The 20,652-nt window shown below is 38.6% G+C and overlaps 1 protein-coding gene across 1 annotated transcript in view; it reads right to left on the reverse strand.

The window, feature by feature from the left end:
* Positions 1–1,603: 1,603 nt before the first annotated feature.
* NXPH1 (neurexophilin 1) overlaps positions 1,604–20,652 on the reverse strand; it is a 176,952-nt gene continuing 157,903 nt past the window's right edge. Inside the window, exon 3 of the mRNA XM_067561685.1 lies at positions 1,604–3,534. Coding sequence (XP_067417786.1) covers positions 2,773–3,534 — 762 coding nt within the window. The 3' untranslated portion in view covers positions 1,604–2,772. The remainder of the gene's footprint in view (positions 3,535–20,652) is intronic.

The following is a 20,652-nucleotide window of genomic DNA, read 5'->3' on the forward strand; positions in this document are numbered from 1 at the left end:
TAGTCAATTCAAAGGAAAACAGTTAAGGAAAATATTATTAATGAGTGTGACAGAAGCAGCAAAAAGTATAAAGCTTCCACTGTTAGAAGAAGCTGAATCACTACCTGTTGGTTGGTTTGTTATTATACTGGTAGTGGTTGTATTGCATAAGTTGGAAAGTTTTTTTTTTAAAGGGTAGGGAAAAATTGAAAATGGTGACCACTGAGTGGACATACTAAATAGATATAAATCACTACCAGTGATAGCATTTTACAACCACTTTGCACAAATATAAGTGACTACACAAAGTGCAGGCCAGGGAAGACCCATGCCCTGTGTAAATGCTTATTCATCATAATAATGGTTACTAATAGTGTTGAATATTGGTATTTTACACATTCCTAAGGTGAAATCCTGACTCCTTTGAATTCAATGGAACCAGTCCTTAGTGTGGAGTACTTCAACTTTATATATAATATGCAGAACAGATACTTTTCCCACAGAACATATCATGAATCACTAGCAGTCTATTCACAATTCCTAGTTGAGATGGACCAGAAGCAAAAATCTGGCTCTGTGTATTCCTGGATTTTGTGGCAATCTGGATCAAGAATCTGAACTTTATGGCTTGGACCATCTTTTTCCAAAACTGTGCAGAGTTCGCAGATCCAGGGTGATAAGATTGTACTTGGAAGTGTCTCATTTTATGCAGGAATAATTTCCATTATCATATTGTTTCCAAGGAGCCAGGGACTTGATCCTGTGGAAGTTTCTTCTTCACTTATAGTCAATGGTAGAAATATTTGTCATTCGTTTTATTAATTTGTTTCATTTTCATACTATTCTTTAGTAAGAAGGGTTAGCTGAGAAAAGAGTCATCTAGGGTCTTGATTAAAGTCCCATGCAATTCAGCTTGAGAGGTCCAGCATTAGAAGTGGTCTCTGGTTTCTCACTCCTTGGACCTTTGAATCTCTGGAGCATTAGAAAAGTGCATGTCTGGTCTTTGGAAAGGCTTCTCTTTGTTTCCTGCACAGACTTCTCAGCAAGTGAATGAGCACAGCTTTGGCAGTCATCTAGGAGTGAAGGATAGAATTCATGTGTGGGTGGGCACAAATGGTAATCCTAAAAGAAATGCAAGGGAATGCTGATATCCTTGCAGGGTCGCCTTCAATTAGATGTAAGCATACCAGTGAAGTTATTGTGGTTCGATAGCTGGAAGCTCGGGGCAAGGTATGCCACTATACACAAAAAAGATGCACAATCAACTGCTTTCCTTTTAGAGGAATAAAACTCTTCCACTACATAGGAGGTCTATGCCTAGACAAGGCTAGAATTAAGGCAAAGGCAGACTTGCGTACTCACACAGAGAACAATTTTTCCCACTTTTAAATTGGTACGTTGCTTTCATTTATGACTAATAATAATGTAGGCCCTGCTCCTGCAAATTGTTCTTTGCGGGATGACTCCCACTGAAGTCAACAAGGCCCAGTGAAGGCCTAGAGATCTGCCTGCATGCTATAGTTTGGGATAATTCTGCACAAACTTGAAGACATGAGATTGAAAGATGGAGTTTTAGCATAATCTTCTTGTTGGACCATTTAAACCACCATCTACACAATACATATTGAAACTCAACTTTAAGTATTTTATTTTTATGTACAGTTCATTTTTTGTCTGGAAATAAAATATCTAAATACAGACAGACTGTAATGTTGTATATGTATAGCTCTCAACAATACTTTAGCTGAATAAATGCATTGTACATAATTCTGTCTTTTTAATGGAGTTTACAGCTACATTGATGAAATGAATTCCTCGTTTCCTTGATTGTTTTTAACCAATAACAAGCAGAGAGACAATTACAAGTTAATATTAATAAGCAGCTCAAATAACACTGATTAAACTATGTACAATACAAACCATTCATACAAATGAAGACTAGGATATTGAATGTTACAATATTTGTAATAAAGACAAGACAGCCACTTATAACTTACATGTTGTCTATCAGGCATTTTCCTTCTTGTAGAACAGTTGGAGAGCTTTTAAGTAGCCCAGCTGGTTTCAACTCTGCCAGTTTAAATGTTCAGTGAAGAAATATGAAACCATAATGTCTGCCCACATGTAAATTCCAAATGTCTGCTCATCTTTACTAGTAATAGGCTCCCTCCACAGAAAAAGAGCCACCTAACGCCACCTTGAATGTGCCTACTGTACGCTGGAAAAGAAGTCATTATGCTTTATTGTATTCATATAATAAGGAATACTTAACTCTAGACACACATTTTTCCCATTTTAACAAGCATTTACTCCTATAGTATTATTTACCGGTACAGTTACTCTAAGCAGTAGAATGCATGAGTGGGGATTATTGATTGGCATGTATTCAAGACTTTAATGGAGATTTCCATAACAGTTTGTGTTAGAAACCATTCTCTGTCTAGTTAATCCTTTTGGCTTGATGATAGGTTATCCTGAAACATTATGTATCAGACAATGAAAGCCCTCTTAACAGGAATCGCAATAGATGTCAGCTGAAAGAGTGCATGTCTGTGTGGTTTTATTTCGAATCCATAGTGATTTACAACTAGACTGTTACATGGAGCTGACTGGGCAGAAATTACATTAGATTGTTTTCCACTAACGTATTTGCAGCCATTTGACAGCAGCAGCAGCAGCAGAGTGTAGACACATTCCAGGCAATAGGTGTGGCCTTCTTCTTTGAGGTAACAGCCCTGTCATATGATCTCTTTTATTCCTCAGGCTTCAGTCTTAGATACATGTTGTTCACCCTCAACCTGAAGGGAAGTAGGGTGTGTCACTGTGGTAGTTGTAATCAGGACACACCTTCTGTACTAGTTTATAATCTGTACTATAAAAGGAAATGTAAATACAGATTACTTTAAAGGGCTTGGAGCAGAGCCATGACACGTGACTTTGGGTCTGCTCCTGATAACATGTTTTTGAAGGGTCATAGTTGCAGAGTGTGTTCTTGGTAGCCTTGTCAACCTTTTCATATTCGATGCGACAGTTAAAGGACTTGGAATCTTTGGCATCAATCACTGTTTGTTGTGCCAAGTCAAATTCCACTATTTTGGTAGGGGGCACCAGGCTCACAGATACATTCCCTTGACCAGTAGAATTATGCCTGAAATAAACGCTAAACGTCCCGTTTCCATGATCAACAATTTTCCCAGTTATTAATAGATTTAACTTCACAGTCTTGATGTTGGAATGAAAGTCGCCCCAGCCAAACATTTTCTTAAATTTCCCAGTCTTGACAATGGGCCGTCTCTTTGCTCTGGGTCGAGGCTCTTGAAGGTCTGTGGAGTTCCTCAGCCAGTCCCAGAGATCTTGCTCAGTATAAGTTTCTGGGGCATCATATCGCAGGTCCAAATCTGTATCATTTTCTTTGCCACGAAAAGTCTGTGATAGCAGTCGGCTGATGGACAAGTCTTTGCTGCTTTCTGTCCATATGTGCTTTAGTGTGGATTTGGAGCTGCCTGATTTTAGAAGTTCTGATTTGCCGCCATTTGTTAAATTTGCACATGTAACCTGAAAGAAAAAAGAGGTCAGATTGAGATAGTACATACAAAACGTCCAATTTGATGCCAAAGAGATTGGAGTTCAGAATTTAACAGAGTTAAAATCAGTTTTAAATCTAAGCTGAAATATGAACTCTATACATAAGTAAAATAGACCAGAAAGACCATTTCTGTTGCCTTTCCAGGGGATCACAATCTATTTCTCTTTAATAGTCTTACACATAGAATATCCTTCCGAATTAATTCAGAAGGCCCCTTCAAACCCCAGCTCAGAACCTACTTCTGCTGTGACGTCTGCGAGCAGGCCACCGACCAATGGTTGTTTTTGTGTACCAGGTGGGGGTAGCTGATTTTCTTATTTAAAAAAAAATTCAAATTCTGTGGAACCATCACAATTAAGTTGTGTAATAGTGAGTGTATGCAGTAGCAAGTGTGTGCAACCATGTGATCATACCCACATTCTCCTTCCCTATCCCTCTCTTTCCTTTGGTTTGTGACATTCACTGGTTGTATCTTGGCTCAAACTGAGTTTATATACTCTTTGAAGAGGAGACTGTCTCTTAACATGTTATGGCCTTCAACTTACTGGGGTGGCTTTTGCACTGATGGAGTAATAACAATGTATCCATGCTGCTGCAGCCCCTCAGTGTCAGTCTGCTACTGTCTGCGTTAGGACTCTGCGCCTGTATGTTATGCCAGGCACTGCTGCCTGTTGGTTTTGGACACCAGGTAAGGAATAAAAACACACCCACTTTAATTAGGTACACTTATTTTTAATTAAGTTTTACACTTTAAACAGCAGAGGGAGACCCTAGGGCTCTGCGAAGCGGCTGCAGGAGAATGCCAGACACTCCAGGGTGAGTTCATGGCGGGCTCTCATAACATAGCTTGCATTTTAAGCTTTTATACAGCATTTTTAGGGAATAGCAGGGATTGGCTTATTTACAGCCACTGACTTAGCTAGCACTTTTGCTTTTTTTGGCACAAAACACAATTAGACAACAAATTACAAAACAGATTACGTAACCTATTTACTACTTAACCAGTCCTGACCAGACTGGCCGCATCACTATCTCAAACGCGTTACAACATTTTTTGCAGCCTACACTACAATCCACCCCTTGACGAGGCGGGTATGGTTTGGCCATAAATAATACACTGCAAATACAAAACACTTTTATAAACATTTTTAACTTATAACAAATATATATATTACACATACTAACCAACACAATTACACCTAACATTAAAGCAATTGGGTGTAACATTACATTTAGGAATTTGCTGGCTTTTGGAGACCAACTGATAAACATATTATACCAATGATGTATAATTAACTGTTGAATATGGTGCGCTAAGTGAACCACCCCTTGACTCTTAACTGTTATTTTGAAGGCAGCTGCCCCAGTCATTACCTTAGCCTGGGCAAACAACCGGTTTACCCACATCCCCTCCTGCTGCAATTTGTGGTCCTGGGGCAGGGAAACATGATATTTTTGCAGCCACTGATGCGGTAGAGTGACCTGCAGGGTTCTTGCTTGGGTTTTACGGACGATTAACGTAAAGCACAAAACTCAATTTTTATTGCAATAATAAATTTATGGTGGTATTTTTTAGCTGCTTCGCTGATGCCCACTTTTTTGAAGCTTTGAAATACAAAAATAACATTTTTCTACCACCTTTTGTGGGTGGCAAATTATTGCTTAAAATACCTTTTTTTTTTTTTTTTACAATTTTTTATACTGATTGCAGGCAAAACAGAGGAATTACCTTTATATTTGTTTGTGTTTGGCTGACTTTTTTACAGCCATAACTTTGGTTTTTAAAAGATATTGAATTTTATGAAGCATGGAAGTACCCAAAGGGTTACTTTGCTAACAAAACCAAGTTATTAAACCAAGAACTTTCTTTTTATAACACTGTTACCCCTTGAACATTTTTACAACTATTACCTTTGAGCATTTTTACATTTTTTAACTGTTTAATCTTTTTTAACTTTTGTAGTATTTATTTTTACCAACGCTATTCTTTTAACTTTTTTTTAAGTTACTTACTTTTGCCTTTTATTTACTATATTTTAACTTTATTACAAGATTTTTGGCTGCCATAACTTTTAACATTTAAAGTGTATTTAAACATTTTTTTATTAAACATTTTAGGAAAACAGACATGCAAGTGTGTGTGTGGGGGGGGGAGGGGGAGGAGGAAGCAACCAATTAACCTTGTAAGATTATTTTGAATTTTAGGCTAACAGAAACACATTTTTTAACAGTTTAATTAGGGATTTACAACGGCTATGATTAGCAGGTGCTCTGCCCTGCTTCAGGGTTAGTTTTCTTACTATTTTCTGCACTGCTAGATTGTTTTTTTTTAATATTACGTTTGTATTGTTTTAAAACACTATTTAGGGATTTTACCTTTTTTGTTAATAAAGTGATTGACTTTTGATTAAGTGCAGCTTGCATGTAGCCTGAATTACAAATGCATTTTTTTTGTTTTGTTTTAGAGGGATTATACACATGAGAAATATATTTGACAAAGGGCAGGGATTGGGGTTTGGAATTGGGATCGTCCCCTGAGGCTGAGGAGTTTTTAGGTTGTTTCTTTTTAAACAGCCTGACTCTCTGACACGGTCCCGAATCTATCCCTGCTTGAGTGCCAAGGTTTTTGAGCTTTAAATGCTTGCACTTAGTTTCCCAGTCATTGGCACGGGTGGCAGATGCCTCTACCATTTCCCACGCCACTAGCTGGGCTTCCCTTGCGGCATCCAGGTTATCCTGGAGCACCTGCACCCCCTTCTCCGTTTTTCAGAGTCGGTCCTCTAGGGAGCGGAGCGTAGTAAGCAGGAGCCACCCCACCTCTCCCACCGCCTTCTGCTCCACCTTCCCTCTTTTTTCCAGCCGGAACTCGTCCACTGCCTTTGCCAGGGCTACTGGCGTGATGGCTCCCGCATTCTCGAGCTCTGGCCATGCGGTCGGCGCAGCCCACCGACCCACCTTTTCAGCCACGGATGACCACATACTGGTACTGGGCCACCGGGGATGCGGCTGACACTCCCTCCCTCTTTCACCTTTGTCCCGAACAGGGGCATGCTTCCTTCCCCGATATCCTGTTCATGACGCCAATTGTTATGCCAGGCACTGCTGCCTGTTGGTTTTGGACACCAGGTAAGGAATAAAAACATGCCCACTTTAATTAGGTACACTTATTTTTAATTACATTTTACGCTCCAAACAGCAGAGGGAGACCCTAGGGCTCTGCGAAGCGGCTGCAGGAGAATGCCAGACACTCCAGGGTGAGTTCATGGCGGGCTCTCATAACATAGCTTGCATTTTAAGCTTTTATACAGCGTTTTTAGGGAATAGCAGGGATTGGCTTATTTACAGCAACTGACTTAGCTAGCACTTTTGCTTTTTTTGGTACAAAACACAATTAGATAACAAATTACAAAACAAATTACATAACCTATTTACTACTTAACCGGTCCTAACCAGACCCGCCGTGTCACTGTCTTAAACGCGTTACATCTTTCGCAGCCTACACTACACTGTATAAATGTAGTTCCACCACTGCAAATTCCCCTTGTCTAAATAATCCCTATGTGTTTATACAGCACATTGGGTCTCTGATCCTGATGCTGGTGATGGGTGGGGGCTCTGGGGCTGACTTTTGTTTATGTCTTATGTTGCTAAAGCTCACACTTCAGTTTTTCAGTCATCTACCTGCAGGGCTCAAGAAGGCATTGGTCCCCACCCCCCATGTGTTCTGGAGGTTCTTTATCACCTTTCTATGAAGCATCAGGGATAGCCATGGCTTGAGATGGGTCATTGGACAGTGAGGTCCAGTGCTATGAGATGGCACTGTGCATTCTTGATCTCAGGTGCTTGGCTGGCTAGTTCTTGTTCACATGTGCAGGGTCTAACTGATCACCATATGTGAAGTCAGGAAGGAATTTCCCCCCATGTCATATTGGTGGTGACTTTGGGTGGTTTTTTGCCTTTCTCTCTCTCCAGCGTGTGGGTGTGAGTCACTTGCCAGGATTATCTGGGTATATATCACTTAATCATTTCTGCTATTGTGGGGATTCAAGCACTGGTATGTCTTGGTCCTGCCTATTCTCTGAATGTTGCACATAATAGTCTAGTCTCTTGTGGGCTGTAATACTTTGGTCTAATTTTGGTTGTGCAGGTGCTGGGCGGTGTTGAAGGCCTGCGATAGACAGGAGGTCAGACTAGATGATCTGGTGGTCCCTTCTAGCCTCAAAATCTAAGACTGACTGGAGCCTCTAGGCCTTACTATAATTTAAATAATAGAGCGTAATAAAGGGCTTGATCATGGTTTTGCTATGAGCCCTGAATTAGTGGCAGACCTGGACTGACTTGAGGAGTCACATATCCCTCCTTGTCACCCTGCTGCTACAGAGGACTATGTTGGTTCTATACTCAGCATAATGTATGCTCCCAAAGGCAGCAGTGTAGCTGTGCCACCCATCACTTTGAGAAGGGGCAGAGCCTAGGCTCTGCCCACTTCCCACCCACCTGTATGCAAAGGGGATGGAGTGGCTCTGCAGAAGGGGTGTCTTATATCGCTGTACCGCTGTTCATAAATAAATCCAAAGTGAACTGTGCAGCATAGAAATCCAAGTGAGTTTTTTGTCTCCTAAAGTGATTACCTCAGAGTGAGAATTGTGAGAATACCTAAGTGAAATTAGCAGTCAAAAATACAGATCAAAGTTTTATAAAATCATGAAAACCTTGCACTGAAATCCTGAGGAATCTAAAAACCTCGGGACCATGTCAGCACCAGAGCACAAAGACTTAAGCTAGCCATATTCATTTTCCATTCTAGCTTTAAGAATGTGGTACACATTGTCACAATTTCTGAAGGGTAGGATGAACAGTCTTGGTTTGTAAGGGGAACATCACTGCTCTTAATTCCTCTGCCTGGCTACAATGAACACCACAGCAGCCCTTGCTGATAGTTTCATCATATGGGTGCTCAAGGGCCATCCCATTATCTTGTTGCTTTTATAAATGCCTCTTCCCTTAATCAAATATAACAACAATATTTCCATTTCCTGATAAACATGGAATTGAATTGTGTTGCTGACCAGCTTTCTCTTTCCAAGGTAGTTGTGCCCCCTCCCAAACATGCTGCATGGAAGTTGTCATAGTGACCACTGAATATCTTGAAGGGATGACAGGTATAATGACAGCCTTTTTTAAAAAAAAAAAAATTAAGTCGATCAGAGCACTAACAGAATAGCCCCAATGCCTTTTGGGATGGGATGGTGGGGGGGAGAGAAAAGAAATAAATAAAATATGCTCTTTATTTAGGATTTGTCCCTGGGATGATTTTTCCATTTTTTGAATGGCAGGAAGGATAAATACTGCCTAGCATTTGATAGGTGGTTTGTATCTGTGTCTTAGCATCAACACAGTGAGCAAGGGGAGAGACTGTAATGAAATGCTCTGATGGAGCACTGGTTAATGAAGCAGCAATGAAGATATCACAGCGAGAGAGACTTAGAATATAATTTTGCAGAGGCTTATGGGGAGTGAGAGCAAAATAAGAGAAATATGGTCAAACGGAGAAATGTGCCAGTCTAGCATGAATCTAAGCAGTTAACTAGCAGATCTAGTGTACCTGCAATCTGAAGGTAGGATATAAATTGCTTATTATCGTATTTTACTCTCCTCACAGCTTGCTTTTTCTTTTCCTTCCTTTTTTTTTAAACATTTGTGTTCCAGTGAGTTACATTTCATAGGATTAAACAGCAAATTCCCACATAACAGGATATAGCACCATAAAGCTCATTTTAAAGAAAAGTTCTTTTTTTGACTACATAAAACCAAGCACCCAGCACCCAGGAGAAGAAGTGAATATTTCTGAAATACTTGCTGTCAGCTACAAATCATGAGTGTTCTAAAAGCTAGTATATCTCAAGTTCAAATGGAACTTCAGATTCCATGCAAGACACATTGTTTCATATCTGACCTAACAAACTCAATTAATTGTTACTCTCATTGATTTTGTAATAGTTTAAGGGCTTCTAGTCACGCAGTTGGCCCTGAGATCTCTGTTTGTGATTTTCTATTTGAGTAACTGGCTACATTCATGATTAAAGACCTGTTCCTGCCCTCCCTAGTCAGGCAGCTGAGTAAAGAGTCTGACTAAACAGCACAAGACCACCCAAAAGGGTTAACAATACAGATTTACAATTCATTGCTCATCAAAGTAGTGGTATTGACAAAATGATAGTATTATCCTGTTTTCAAACCAATGTTTTTTTCACATACTACTATGTTGTGTTGTAACTATACATACACGCCAAATAGGCCATGATTTTCTTATACTTGTGTTCACATCTACCCAGTCATCTCAAAACTGTCACAAAACTGTAATATTATTGTAACAAAACACGCAAACCCATGACATCGTGCATGTTTGCTGAGTAAAAATTATTTCACTTGAAAATGGTCCCATTTTAGCATAAAATATCATGAAAACAGGACCAATTTCCAATACTCAGTGAAATGCAAAAAATACTGAGCATTTCAATTTGACGTGAATAATTGTTCCATCCCTAGAGCATGCACACACACAGTTATACATGTATTATAACATCCATGTGATTTGATCTGAACTGAAGTTGCTTTCTCCTTCTCCCCCCCCATCAGCTCCCTGAATATATACCAGATGCCATTTAAGTCTTGATATGTTCTGCACTGAATTGTTTACCATACAGTGGGACTCCTCTTACATGGAAAGTTACTCGTGTAAATTTTTGCAGGATGGGAGGTTTGTAATATTCCCTATAATTAGCATTGGGTCTACATAAACATCACAGTAAATTTAACTACCATGGACAGTAAGTGTCAAGATTTATTTGGGTTGTACTATACACTACATTTCCAAAATCTGTACTGTGATTTAAGTTTCTATCAACAGAAGCTCTTTGGACTGTCTCTTACTATTGGTTTATATAGTGCCTAGCATAAAGGAGCTTGGATTTTTGTTGGGAGCTTTAAGCCCAACCATAATATAAGTAGTAATAGGTAACAGTATGAAACGCTGACAGATATACCCATTACAATGCATGTCATTAATGAAGTAAATATATGATATTTTTCTTCAACAAAGAAATGCTTCCTGAGATTTTTAAATGATTATAACGATGGGAGGTGGTGCTCAGAAGGGTACTACAACAGAGAATACAAGATATTTGAGGCCCGATCCAAATCCCACTGAAGTCACCGAAAGACTCATAGTGAGTACAATGGGCTTTGGTTCAGGCCTTTTGTGTGGAGAATTCATATTTCCTCTGGATAATCACTAGACTACCTTGGTATCATCTGGTCACCCTTTTCCCATGAATAATGACAAATTGTTGTTGAATATATTTTTTGTAATTTTGAACAGTGCTCTCACTGAACATAACATATGAAAGTTATATTATGGAGCCTCAGTATATGTTAATGGCTAAGAAATTGATCTGTATGCCTAGTTTCACTCAGTTTCAACACAACACTCCAGTCTTTATCTCATCCTTTTACACTAAAGACATTTTCACAGTGACACTTAACTTCATTAGATGTGTTTTTCATGAGTATTATTCTCATTTAAGACTCCCTAAGAGAGGGTAACTCATTTACCTCAAAGCCTTTGGGGTTCAATTTAATCCCTCATGCACATGAACCTATTACCTACCGTAGGCCAAACCTGAATGCTTGAGATCAGATTAGTTTAACAAAAAATTCAAGTGGTACAAAATGACTCTTGATTTCTTAGTCTTTCATTATACTGTAGATCTATTACAGTTCATTATATATAATTACAGTATTGGTTTAGAAATTATGTATTTATTCCTCTAAGTGTATGAATATTTGAGGGCAAATGGAAATGTAAACAAACAATCTAATATTCAAGGTAGGAAATTTCTCTCTTCAGGTAAATAACTAATCAAAAACACAAGTTAATTTTGGCTGGCACGCTGTAGTAGGGATTTTTCAGCTCAGTATTTGCATATTCACTGTGTAGAGCAACACAGAATTCTGGCTTCTTGGCCAGATGCCTCAGATACTTTGCTTGTACAGGAGCGTGAACACAACATAGGTGAAAATTGGCACTCTAATGATGAGACAAAAGCACTCTGAATTCTCACTGAGACCCAGTGTCTACCCATAACCATTATTGTTTGTTTATTAGTTGGTGGGAAGACCTGAAGATCTAGGGCCCTGTTGTACTTTGATCAACTTAGTAGTAGTGGCTCAGCCTAGAGCTATCTGAGTAGTATAGAGCAATGTTACTGGGTTAGAGAAAGTGTTAGATACTACTGTTACTGTGAATATATATTACCTAGTCAGTTCTTGGCACACAAGCTAATGCCAATGACCTTCCATGGAAATTATAATTTAAACAAAGAAATTGACATTAGAATTTGATGGAGAGATGATTATAACAGATGGAGTGAAATGAAGCAGAGGCCTTGTGATGCATTACAAATTAATATTTTGAAAGCAGAGGAAGAACACATTTAAACAAAGGCTCTGCTCATTAATTTTTCACATACAGGGTCCTATCTTTTTATTTATAAGCCTTTTTTTCTACGTGGTGAGATGGATGGAGGTGCATGTATCGGCTGTACATTATCAAAATATTCAGCATCAGAATGAATTTGTCCAATGGCATAAGTGTGCTGGGACGTCAAATATGAGGATCCCGTTCCCCCATCTTCTGATGATATTCAGTCAAGTAGCTGCATGAGACTATGCACATCACTTATCCATAAACATCCTGGTGCCACCAAGTACAATGGCCAAGAACAGGTTCAATTTAATGGCACATTGCAGGAGAAACTATTTCAGTTAGTTATGTCTTGCTGAGGTTCCAGTTCTCAGCACACATTATCAGCTGAATCCAATATATCATCCTCTGCTGTTGATGTCACTGCACTTTGCCAGGAAACAAAACAATAGGGCACGTTCTTGTCCTTCTCATATCAACACTGATCAATCTGATCCCTAGGAAACAATGATGCAGGGGTGTCTAAACTCTAAGGCCCAGATCCTCATCTGGATTAATTAATGGCGTAGCTCCATTTACACCAGCCGATGATCTGGCTCTAGCAGTTGTATTATAGTTCTTAAACAAATAATTGAGAAGTTAGAAAAGAGAAGGGTATGGAAGGAAACCTAGGCTTTTTTCTCTGCCTTGATGTACCATGAGAGGAAAATACAGGAATGAGGGAAAATGGATATTACACCATAAAAGGTATTATACTTAGGTAATGAAAGATAATAACATGAAAATACTCTCAGACCTAATGTTGAAGAGTATTCCCTATGCCAACTATTGCACATGGGAAATGTGCAGTTATTCATACTAGTGCAAATATTGTCTGAGGTTGCTGACAGGGTCAGAGATCTCTTGGGCAGGACTGGTCAGAATTGTTTCTATTAAAATTGTTTTTCTATGGAAAATTGGATTTTTGATGGAACAAAATTTTTGTAGACCATGTCTGCTTCATGCAGGAAATTTTGGTTTCTCATCAAAATATTCGACATACATTGCTAATGCAGGTGGTCACGTCTACACATATGTTCAACCTTAATGTTCACATATCCTTACTCAATACAATCAATAGTATTTGGTTTCCAAAGAAAATTCTCAATTAAATTCTGCATTCCTTTCTTGTTTTAGCCCTGGTCTACACTTACTGGGCAATTTGGCGGCAGTCGACGGGAGTTACACAAGCTACACAGAGTAGCTTGCGTAATTCCCGTCAACTGCTGTGCTTCCCTTCTGAGTGGTGTCTTCACTGCAATGCGCCGATGGGAACCGCGTTCCCATCGACGCAGCATTACACCACTTGAGGGGGTGGTTTTACTGCGTTGACTTCTGGATCAACTGAGCAGGTCTTCACTGACTGCTCAGTCAATCCAGAAAGGTCAATCTGATGGTGGCGACTTTGTAGACATACCTGCCGTTTAGGTAGTGGCTACCCTACGTATCCAAAGTGACCTTCTAAAGGGGATAAAAAAGATGACATTTGGGCGATTTCCAGCTCTCAGATAGGGACAAAACAAAACCGGATACTGGTTGCCAGATTCTCAACTGGTGTAAATTGACATAGATTCACTAAAATCAGTGGACCCACACTAATTTAAACCTGCTGAGGATCTGGCCCATCATTTCAATTTTCAGAATTCCAAGTATAATTAGAGAACTGGTCTCCTGGAGGACAGGGACACCAAACAACATAAAATAGATCCAAATATCTCTATTTAGGGATATAATAACTCCTAATTATTCAATAAGCAATCTGAAAATACTGTAGTTGGCTGCTCAGCTAAAGAAAAGGAGCTTAAAACAGCTACAGCCTTTATATGTTTTTCTATGCAACATAAATGCATTTGAAAAGGAACACATTTCTAATATTTTTCAAAAAATCCTAAAATGATGAAACACCCTTATTGTTTAGCTCATATTTATTATTAAGAAACCCGACTGTAATATTTTTCAGTAACCAAATTAAATTGTTAAAAATGATTAGACACTTCCTATATTTTATTTTCTCACATTCCCCATATTTCTCTCTCAGAGCTCAGCTTTGCCACAAGCCCCATGTATGGTGCAGCACATTGGTGTGCTGCCCATGGAGTAGGTGTGGGTAGAGTCACAATCCACCTCCACATTTCACTCTGCCCTGGGAGAAGGTGTATCCTGTTGCCCAGCAGCATCCCTTGAAGCTGTTCTGCCGAAAACATTGTGGAGACAAGTATCTTCCCCCACCCTCTTTCTACACACTATGGAAGAAGGAGTAGCAGTTCTGCAGAGGTTACTCTACCTCAAAGATTTGTGGGGGGAAAAATCCCTGTCAAAATTTCAACCAAGTCTAGATGTGCCCAAGTTCATCACTCCCTACAAATCTGTTAGTGCTCTTGACTTCTGCATTATTTTTGCCCCAGAGTGTACAACATGAGCTTTTATCAGCATCCCTTAGAGTGTGAGAAAACTCCCATTCTGAGATTTTCCATGAGAAGCAAGACGTGTGCAGCTGTGTACTTAGCCAAGTCCAAGGGATTAGTGGTTCACCCATCACTGCTTGTGTGAAATTATATTTTAGTTTAATTTAATCATAGAAACTTTTTGACTGATATGTAGCATGTGAAAAATAAATCTCCCTGAGCCTCCATCATCCATGAAAACCAGATTTTCAAAGGTATTTAGATGCCTGAAGATGAAGATAAACCCAAATCCAGACATTTTCAGCTAAAATGGTACAACTGTGCTGCTGTAGTGCTTTGTGAAGATGCTACCTACACCAGCGGGAGAGCTTCTCCTGTCAGCGTAGGTATCCCCTCCCCTCCCTGAGAGGTGGTAGCTAAGTTGACAGGAGAAGCCCTCCCGTCAACACAGCACTGTGTGCATGGGACTTTAGTCAGTGTAACTGTGTCGCTCAGGGGTGTGGATTTTCTCCACCCCTGAGCAATGTAATTATACCGACATAAATTTGTAGTGTAGACCAGGACTTAATATATATGCTTGCTCCATGCAGTCAGCCGCCTATGGGAGTTAGGTATTAATCTGTTGACATATTTTTTAAAATTATACTAGGCACTATAGCCATCTTTCGGTGCCAAAAGATCTTTTAAAATCTGGCCCCAAGTGACAAGTATTATGTCATATTGTATAATAAAAGAAAATTCATTGATTAAGTAAAAACATGTTTCCAATTGCTTTTCTGGAATAATTTTACAGAGTGGTAATAACTTTTCAATTTGAGGGACGAATCATCCCCACTAAATTCAATGGCAGAACATCCCCGAGAAGCAGAAGAGCTAGAAAAGTGTCTGATGTTGCGTAGTTTGTTTTAATTTTTTTGTATGCTAAAATAATTATGTCAGAATGGATGCTGTTTTGCTTGTAAACCATGTCATTTCTGAAGACATTATGCTATCATGTGTAATATAATAGCCTGTAAACTGAAAGACAACTGAGTTTCAATATACAGAGTACATCCTCACACTATGGTTTTACAGCTTTTCATTTTTCCCTTAGAAGTGTGGGAAATTCAGCCAGAATGTTTCTAATGGTGCAAGTGAATTTATAAAGATTTGGAGGAGGATTGAAATGTAACTGTACGAAATATCCTATTAACTCTTGCCCTCTGTTTTACATTTTTAGAAAGAATTTAAACTAAACCTTTGAAGCCTGGTGCCTATGTCATCATTAAAGATTTTTCACTTCAGTGGATTATGACTTTTGAAAATTCATACCACCTCCATTCAACAGGGGATTGAATTTTCATGGAATAAATTAAAGTGGGTTAAAAATGTCTAACAGAGTTTTAAGACCACTGCTTTATACAAGCATCACAGAGTTCTGTTAACTTTGAAATGAAACTCTAGCTAGGTAAATAACTTTTGTCAAGGATCTATTGCTCTCATTCCACACTCCTGTAAGCCTTCTTTTATTAATATTGACTTGCCATTTTCTGCATACATGTAGAAAGAAATATTGAATAAAATTAGAATATAGCTGAAAGGCCACAGAGCAATATTTTAATCAAAATCTGTACTGTAGTCTGCTATGTATACTGTGTTCAAGAAGATGCCCTTTATCATATAAGTGAATAATCACATAGGTAGGCTGAACAAGGTGAAAAAGACTCTAAGACTGTCAAGAAAATAGCAGTTCTGTGCTGCTTGAGCTGGCCAGGTGACAGTACTCTAATGTGCAAACGTTGTCCTCTATTAACATATTATTAATTATCCACATCTAGTTGAAAATTAAGCTCTTCCATGGATAAATACAATTAAAAAGCTCCCATATTAATAATATCAATGTGAGTAGTCTATTACTGCTGTTTGTGGCACCATCTTTTTTGTGGAGAAGCATTAGAATATTCATATAACTAATCCGCTTGATAAGTGGATTAGTTGCATGAAGTAGCACAAAACTGTTATTTGATAAGGTTAAAGTAGTGCTGATATCATGTGAAGGATATTGGGAGCCAAATTTTAAAAAATAATCAACTAAATTTTGCAACCAGTGTAGGTACACATAAATGAAAACAGGTGCATACACAAGAGGCAGCTCTGTGGCCAGCCGTTGTAATCCTGTTATAAACATTCATCTGTTTTCATCTGCAATTACCTATTATCTACAAACAGATGTCTATTTTAGAGGAGATTTTTCAAAGGCACAAAGGGCAGTCGTACGCCCAACCTTCAATGAAGTTCAATTCAATGTGCTGTTCATAATGTCTCCCTTTGGGTATACATAATACCCCCACTCATTTTCCTGCAAACTCTATCAGCACAGTCTTCCAGTCCTTGAGGATATAATGAGGAGGGACAATTTTTTTTTCTTTGCTAAGTATGTTTGTTTTCTATTTGCTCAATTGGTGTATACATGTCAAAAACTAGGAAAGCCCAACTAAAAGAACATGTGTGCTGTATCTTTAATGCAGTAACAAGAAGCCAGGCAGCAGAAGGGCTAGGAAGGGTTCTCAGCAGAACCTTTACTGTGAAGCAAAAACGAGTAGCTTCAAGGATAGTACCATCTCTTGAGTTAGAATGTTGGTCTTTTTATGATTCTAGACTATTGTCACATGATGCTCATCCAATAAATATATCAAAGAGGAAAAAGGCATTACCCAATGTCATAAATACATTGACATGCATCATGTAATCTAATAACATTTGTCTGGCAAATACTTATTCTCATTAGATTATCCTTAAACTTTAACAGTTAAATGTTTAGGCTTGTGGTATTTTTCTCATGATCTGTCTAAGTGGATGTTATGGAAGACTTTCTGTAGTAGCGCAACTAAATAATACAGGCCAGGGGTTACACACTAGAATGCTATCATAGATGCATGCTATTTGTTTTATGCACTGCAGTATTTTCTTCCTACAATAGTGTCATACCTAATTAAAAGTGAAAATTAGTAGCCAGCAGTATTAATCAAATTCAATATGCAGTTCTTCACTCTTGAGAGCGATGGTTCAATTGCTGGTGCCATCAGGGAAGTCATTAATTTAAATCTAGATGAGTAAAAAGGCCTTAGGGCATTGACACATAAGTCAAAAGAGGTTGTGCTATGAAAAATTGTTCCCAATGAAAGGAAATACTTAGGGGGAAATATATGAACATTGTCTTAGCACATCCAGCGACTGGACAGTAAGCATAATTGTCAGTTGGTATCTGGAGGTTGGTGGGTACTTCACTACAACATAACAGATTTGATATAGTGCTTTTCATTCTTGAGTTATCCCAGAGTGGTTGGCAATGGGTTAAATACTTGTTATTTAATGTCTGTGTTGGCAAATATCACAGTCATTATGTACTTGTTAACTTGTGCCAAGCATAGCTCATGTGTCCAGAGAATCTGGGAATGAGATTTTTTCAAAGCCTGAGCACAAGTTCCATAAATACTTCATATTTTCTCTTTAAATTCTAAAGAGAAGGTTTCCAAATGTCTGATCTGCAGTTACTTCAGTTGTACTCAGCTGCTGTGCAGAACAACAGGGGGGAGACTTCTTGAACCCTTGTCTTACACATGAAGCAGCTGGACACAATGTTGCCCAAGGAATCTTGGTCCAGAGGAGTAAATTAAAGAGGAGTGTCCTGGTCCTAAGTGCTTCCTCCGAATGACTGGTGTCTGAAAGATTATATATTTTGCAGAAAATGCTGTTACTGTCCTAATAAAGTTGTGGTACCTTCACTCTTCACTTTTTCTATTAGAAAGAAGGAAAAACAAAGGGGAAGAGGGATGGTAATCTAGTATTCTAACATGACTTCACATGGGCTACTAACATGGGTAAAAGAAATAGGATTTGTTTGGCCTTTTCATGCTGGTGAATATTTGGATTATTGTGAAACTCACAAAATGTGTGGGACTTAGACGCTTATTTGAGGCTTAGGAAAACCACAGAAGTCTGTAAAATTAGGCTGGAATTCTCACAAGGCAAGGCTTTACGATAAGATCTCCATGTCTGGGTGCTCTGAAAACATCACAAGTTCAGTCTTTCCTGTGGAATATCAGTCCCACCTGGAACCAGGAAGTGCAGAGGTTCTCAGAAATGAAAATGAAGGAGAAAACCGAATTTTTGGAATAATAAAAACAAAAAAAAAGTTTTGAGCAATGGTTTGAGTCGATTTTTATTTGACCACAAATCATTTTGACCATCTCCAGTTTGGCCATGTTGAAGTCATTTGAAGGCAAATTCTGTCTACACTTACCGCTACGCTTATACTCATGAATCACGCCAGAATGTGTTGGATTGTCTTTAAGAGAATAAACATTTAAGCTACCTCGTCAAAAATGGATGAAGACCATAATCTACTGATATATTCCTATATCTGTCCCAAAGCAAGAAGCATCTTCTTTGGTTCTGTTGCTGACCAGAAACGGAAAACAATTTAACCATAGCAAGCAAATTTCATTTGTTATCTGCTGACCACTAATACAAAAGATAGCTTTGAAAAAGTAATAAAAACCTCACTCTAAGGTTTATAGCTTCACTATAATATATTTTCTAAACAACATTCAATAAGCTGACAAAAGCATTTCATTTAAATATCCATGCTTAGCAGTTCCATTTTGCCTGGTGTGAAGGAGAGCTGCTATTGTCTCTTTCATTAACCATACTTAATGGTATATATTATTATTTATATTATCTTAGTGCTTAGAGGCCCCAGCTGAGATCAGGAACCTATTGTGCTAGTAACTGCATAACACATACTATGAAACAGTGTCTGCCCTAAGATGTCTACAGTCTAAATAGACAAGACAGAGAAAGGATTGGGGGAGAAACATGAGTGACTTGCCCTAGGTCACAGAGCAGGACAGTGGCAGAGCTAGGCACAGACCCCAGATCTTCTGACTCCCAATCCAGTGTCCTATCCAATAGATCACACTGTCTTGTTCATTCATAGAAAACATGTTTATTAAATTATTTGGTTGAGGTATAAAATCAGATAACATGAACTGAAAAGGCCACAAGCTTTTTTGGTGACAGAAAGCAAACCAGGAGACAAGTTGTGGCAACAAAAAGAGCACAAAACCAGCCAGTGCAGCCACAAGTTGCTGATTTAGCTCATACCCGGGGGATATCTGACTTCAGTTTTAAAAGATTTTCCCCCTGGATAAAGCTATGCAAAGAGCAGTAGTTGCAAACACCATCTGCCTTTCCTTAATGTCAATCCCCTCAGGGTACTTCCTTGCTCATGGGGATGCCATTTGCAATCCCATCTACCACAAGCAGTGAACAAAGACCATGGTTTCCACCGGATTGTCATGTAATTAATCAAACTTGAATTTGATTTCTGCAAATAGAGACAAAGGGCTAAAAAGTGCTCACCCTGCTCACATAACTTTTAAAACACTGACTTTTAAATAGTTCCATGAGTTAGGTGAGTATGATTAAAAGTTCTGTCTTTTAAGAGGGTCGATTTAAAAAGTTTTTCCATTTCTGACTTTTTTTTTTTCATCTGTTTTCCCCTCTATGGGCCAAGTCCAGTGCCCTCTTAAGTCAAGAGGAAGACACCAGCTGAATTTAGTGGGCATTGGATTGAACCCCATTTCTAAAAGGAATAGTTCTCTCAAACTTTTAGAATAAAGAATTTTAGAAAGCTTTTCCTATCAGGTGTCTTTCCTGTGTGAAATTTAAAATATGGCCAGCAACCTCCCACTGTCAACACACAGAAGATATTTGGAATCCTGCAATAATACCTTTAGCAAAATTATTTGGTTTCTTGTAATTAATCTTTTAACAGTATCCAATTTCCTAGGCAAAGTAGCCCAAAACTGAAACCAAATTCATTATCTTGGATAAATTTAGTCAATGGCAATATGGAAACTGGATCTTAAAAATAGTATCTGATATCTGCAAACCATCTATTATAAGAAATAAAGCAAAGCTGTGGCTTTTTGATACAGTAAATGAAGAAGTTAAGCATATATGTATCTAAGCATCATAAATCAGTTATTTATATTATACACACACATGCACACACACCCTTGGGGTTATGCACCTACCCACTCAACTTTCATATTAACTGTATTCTCCAGGTTAATGCCAATTTAACTATAATTATGCAAAACAATAAGCTACCT

This window comes from Emydura macquarii, unplaced genomic scaffold, assembly GCF_026122565.2.
Source record: "Emydura macquarii macquarii isolate MOO-44397 ecotype Brisbane River unplaced genomic scaffold, CSIRO-AGI_Emac_v2 contig_2422, whole genome shotgun sequence".
NCBI lineage: Eukaryota > Metazoa > Chordata > Testudines > Chelidae > Emydura > Emydura macquarii.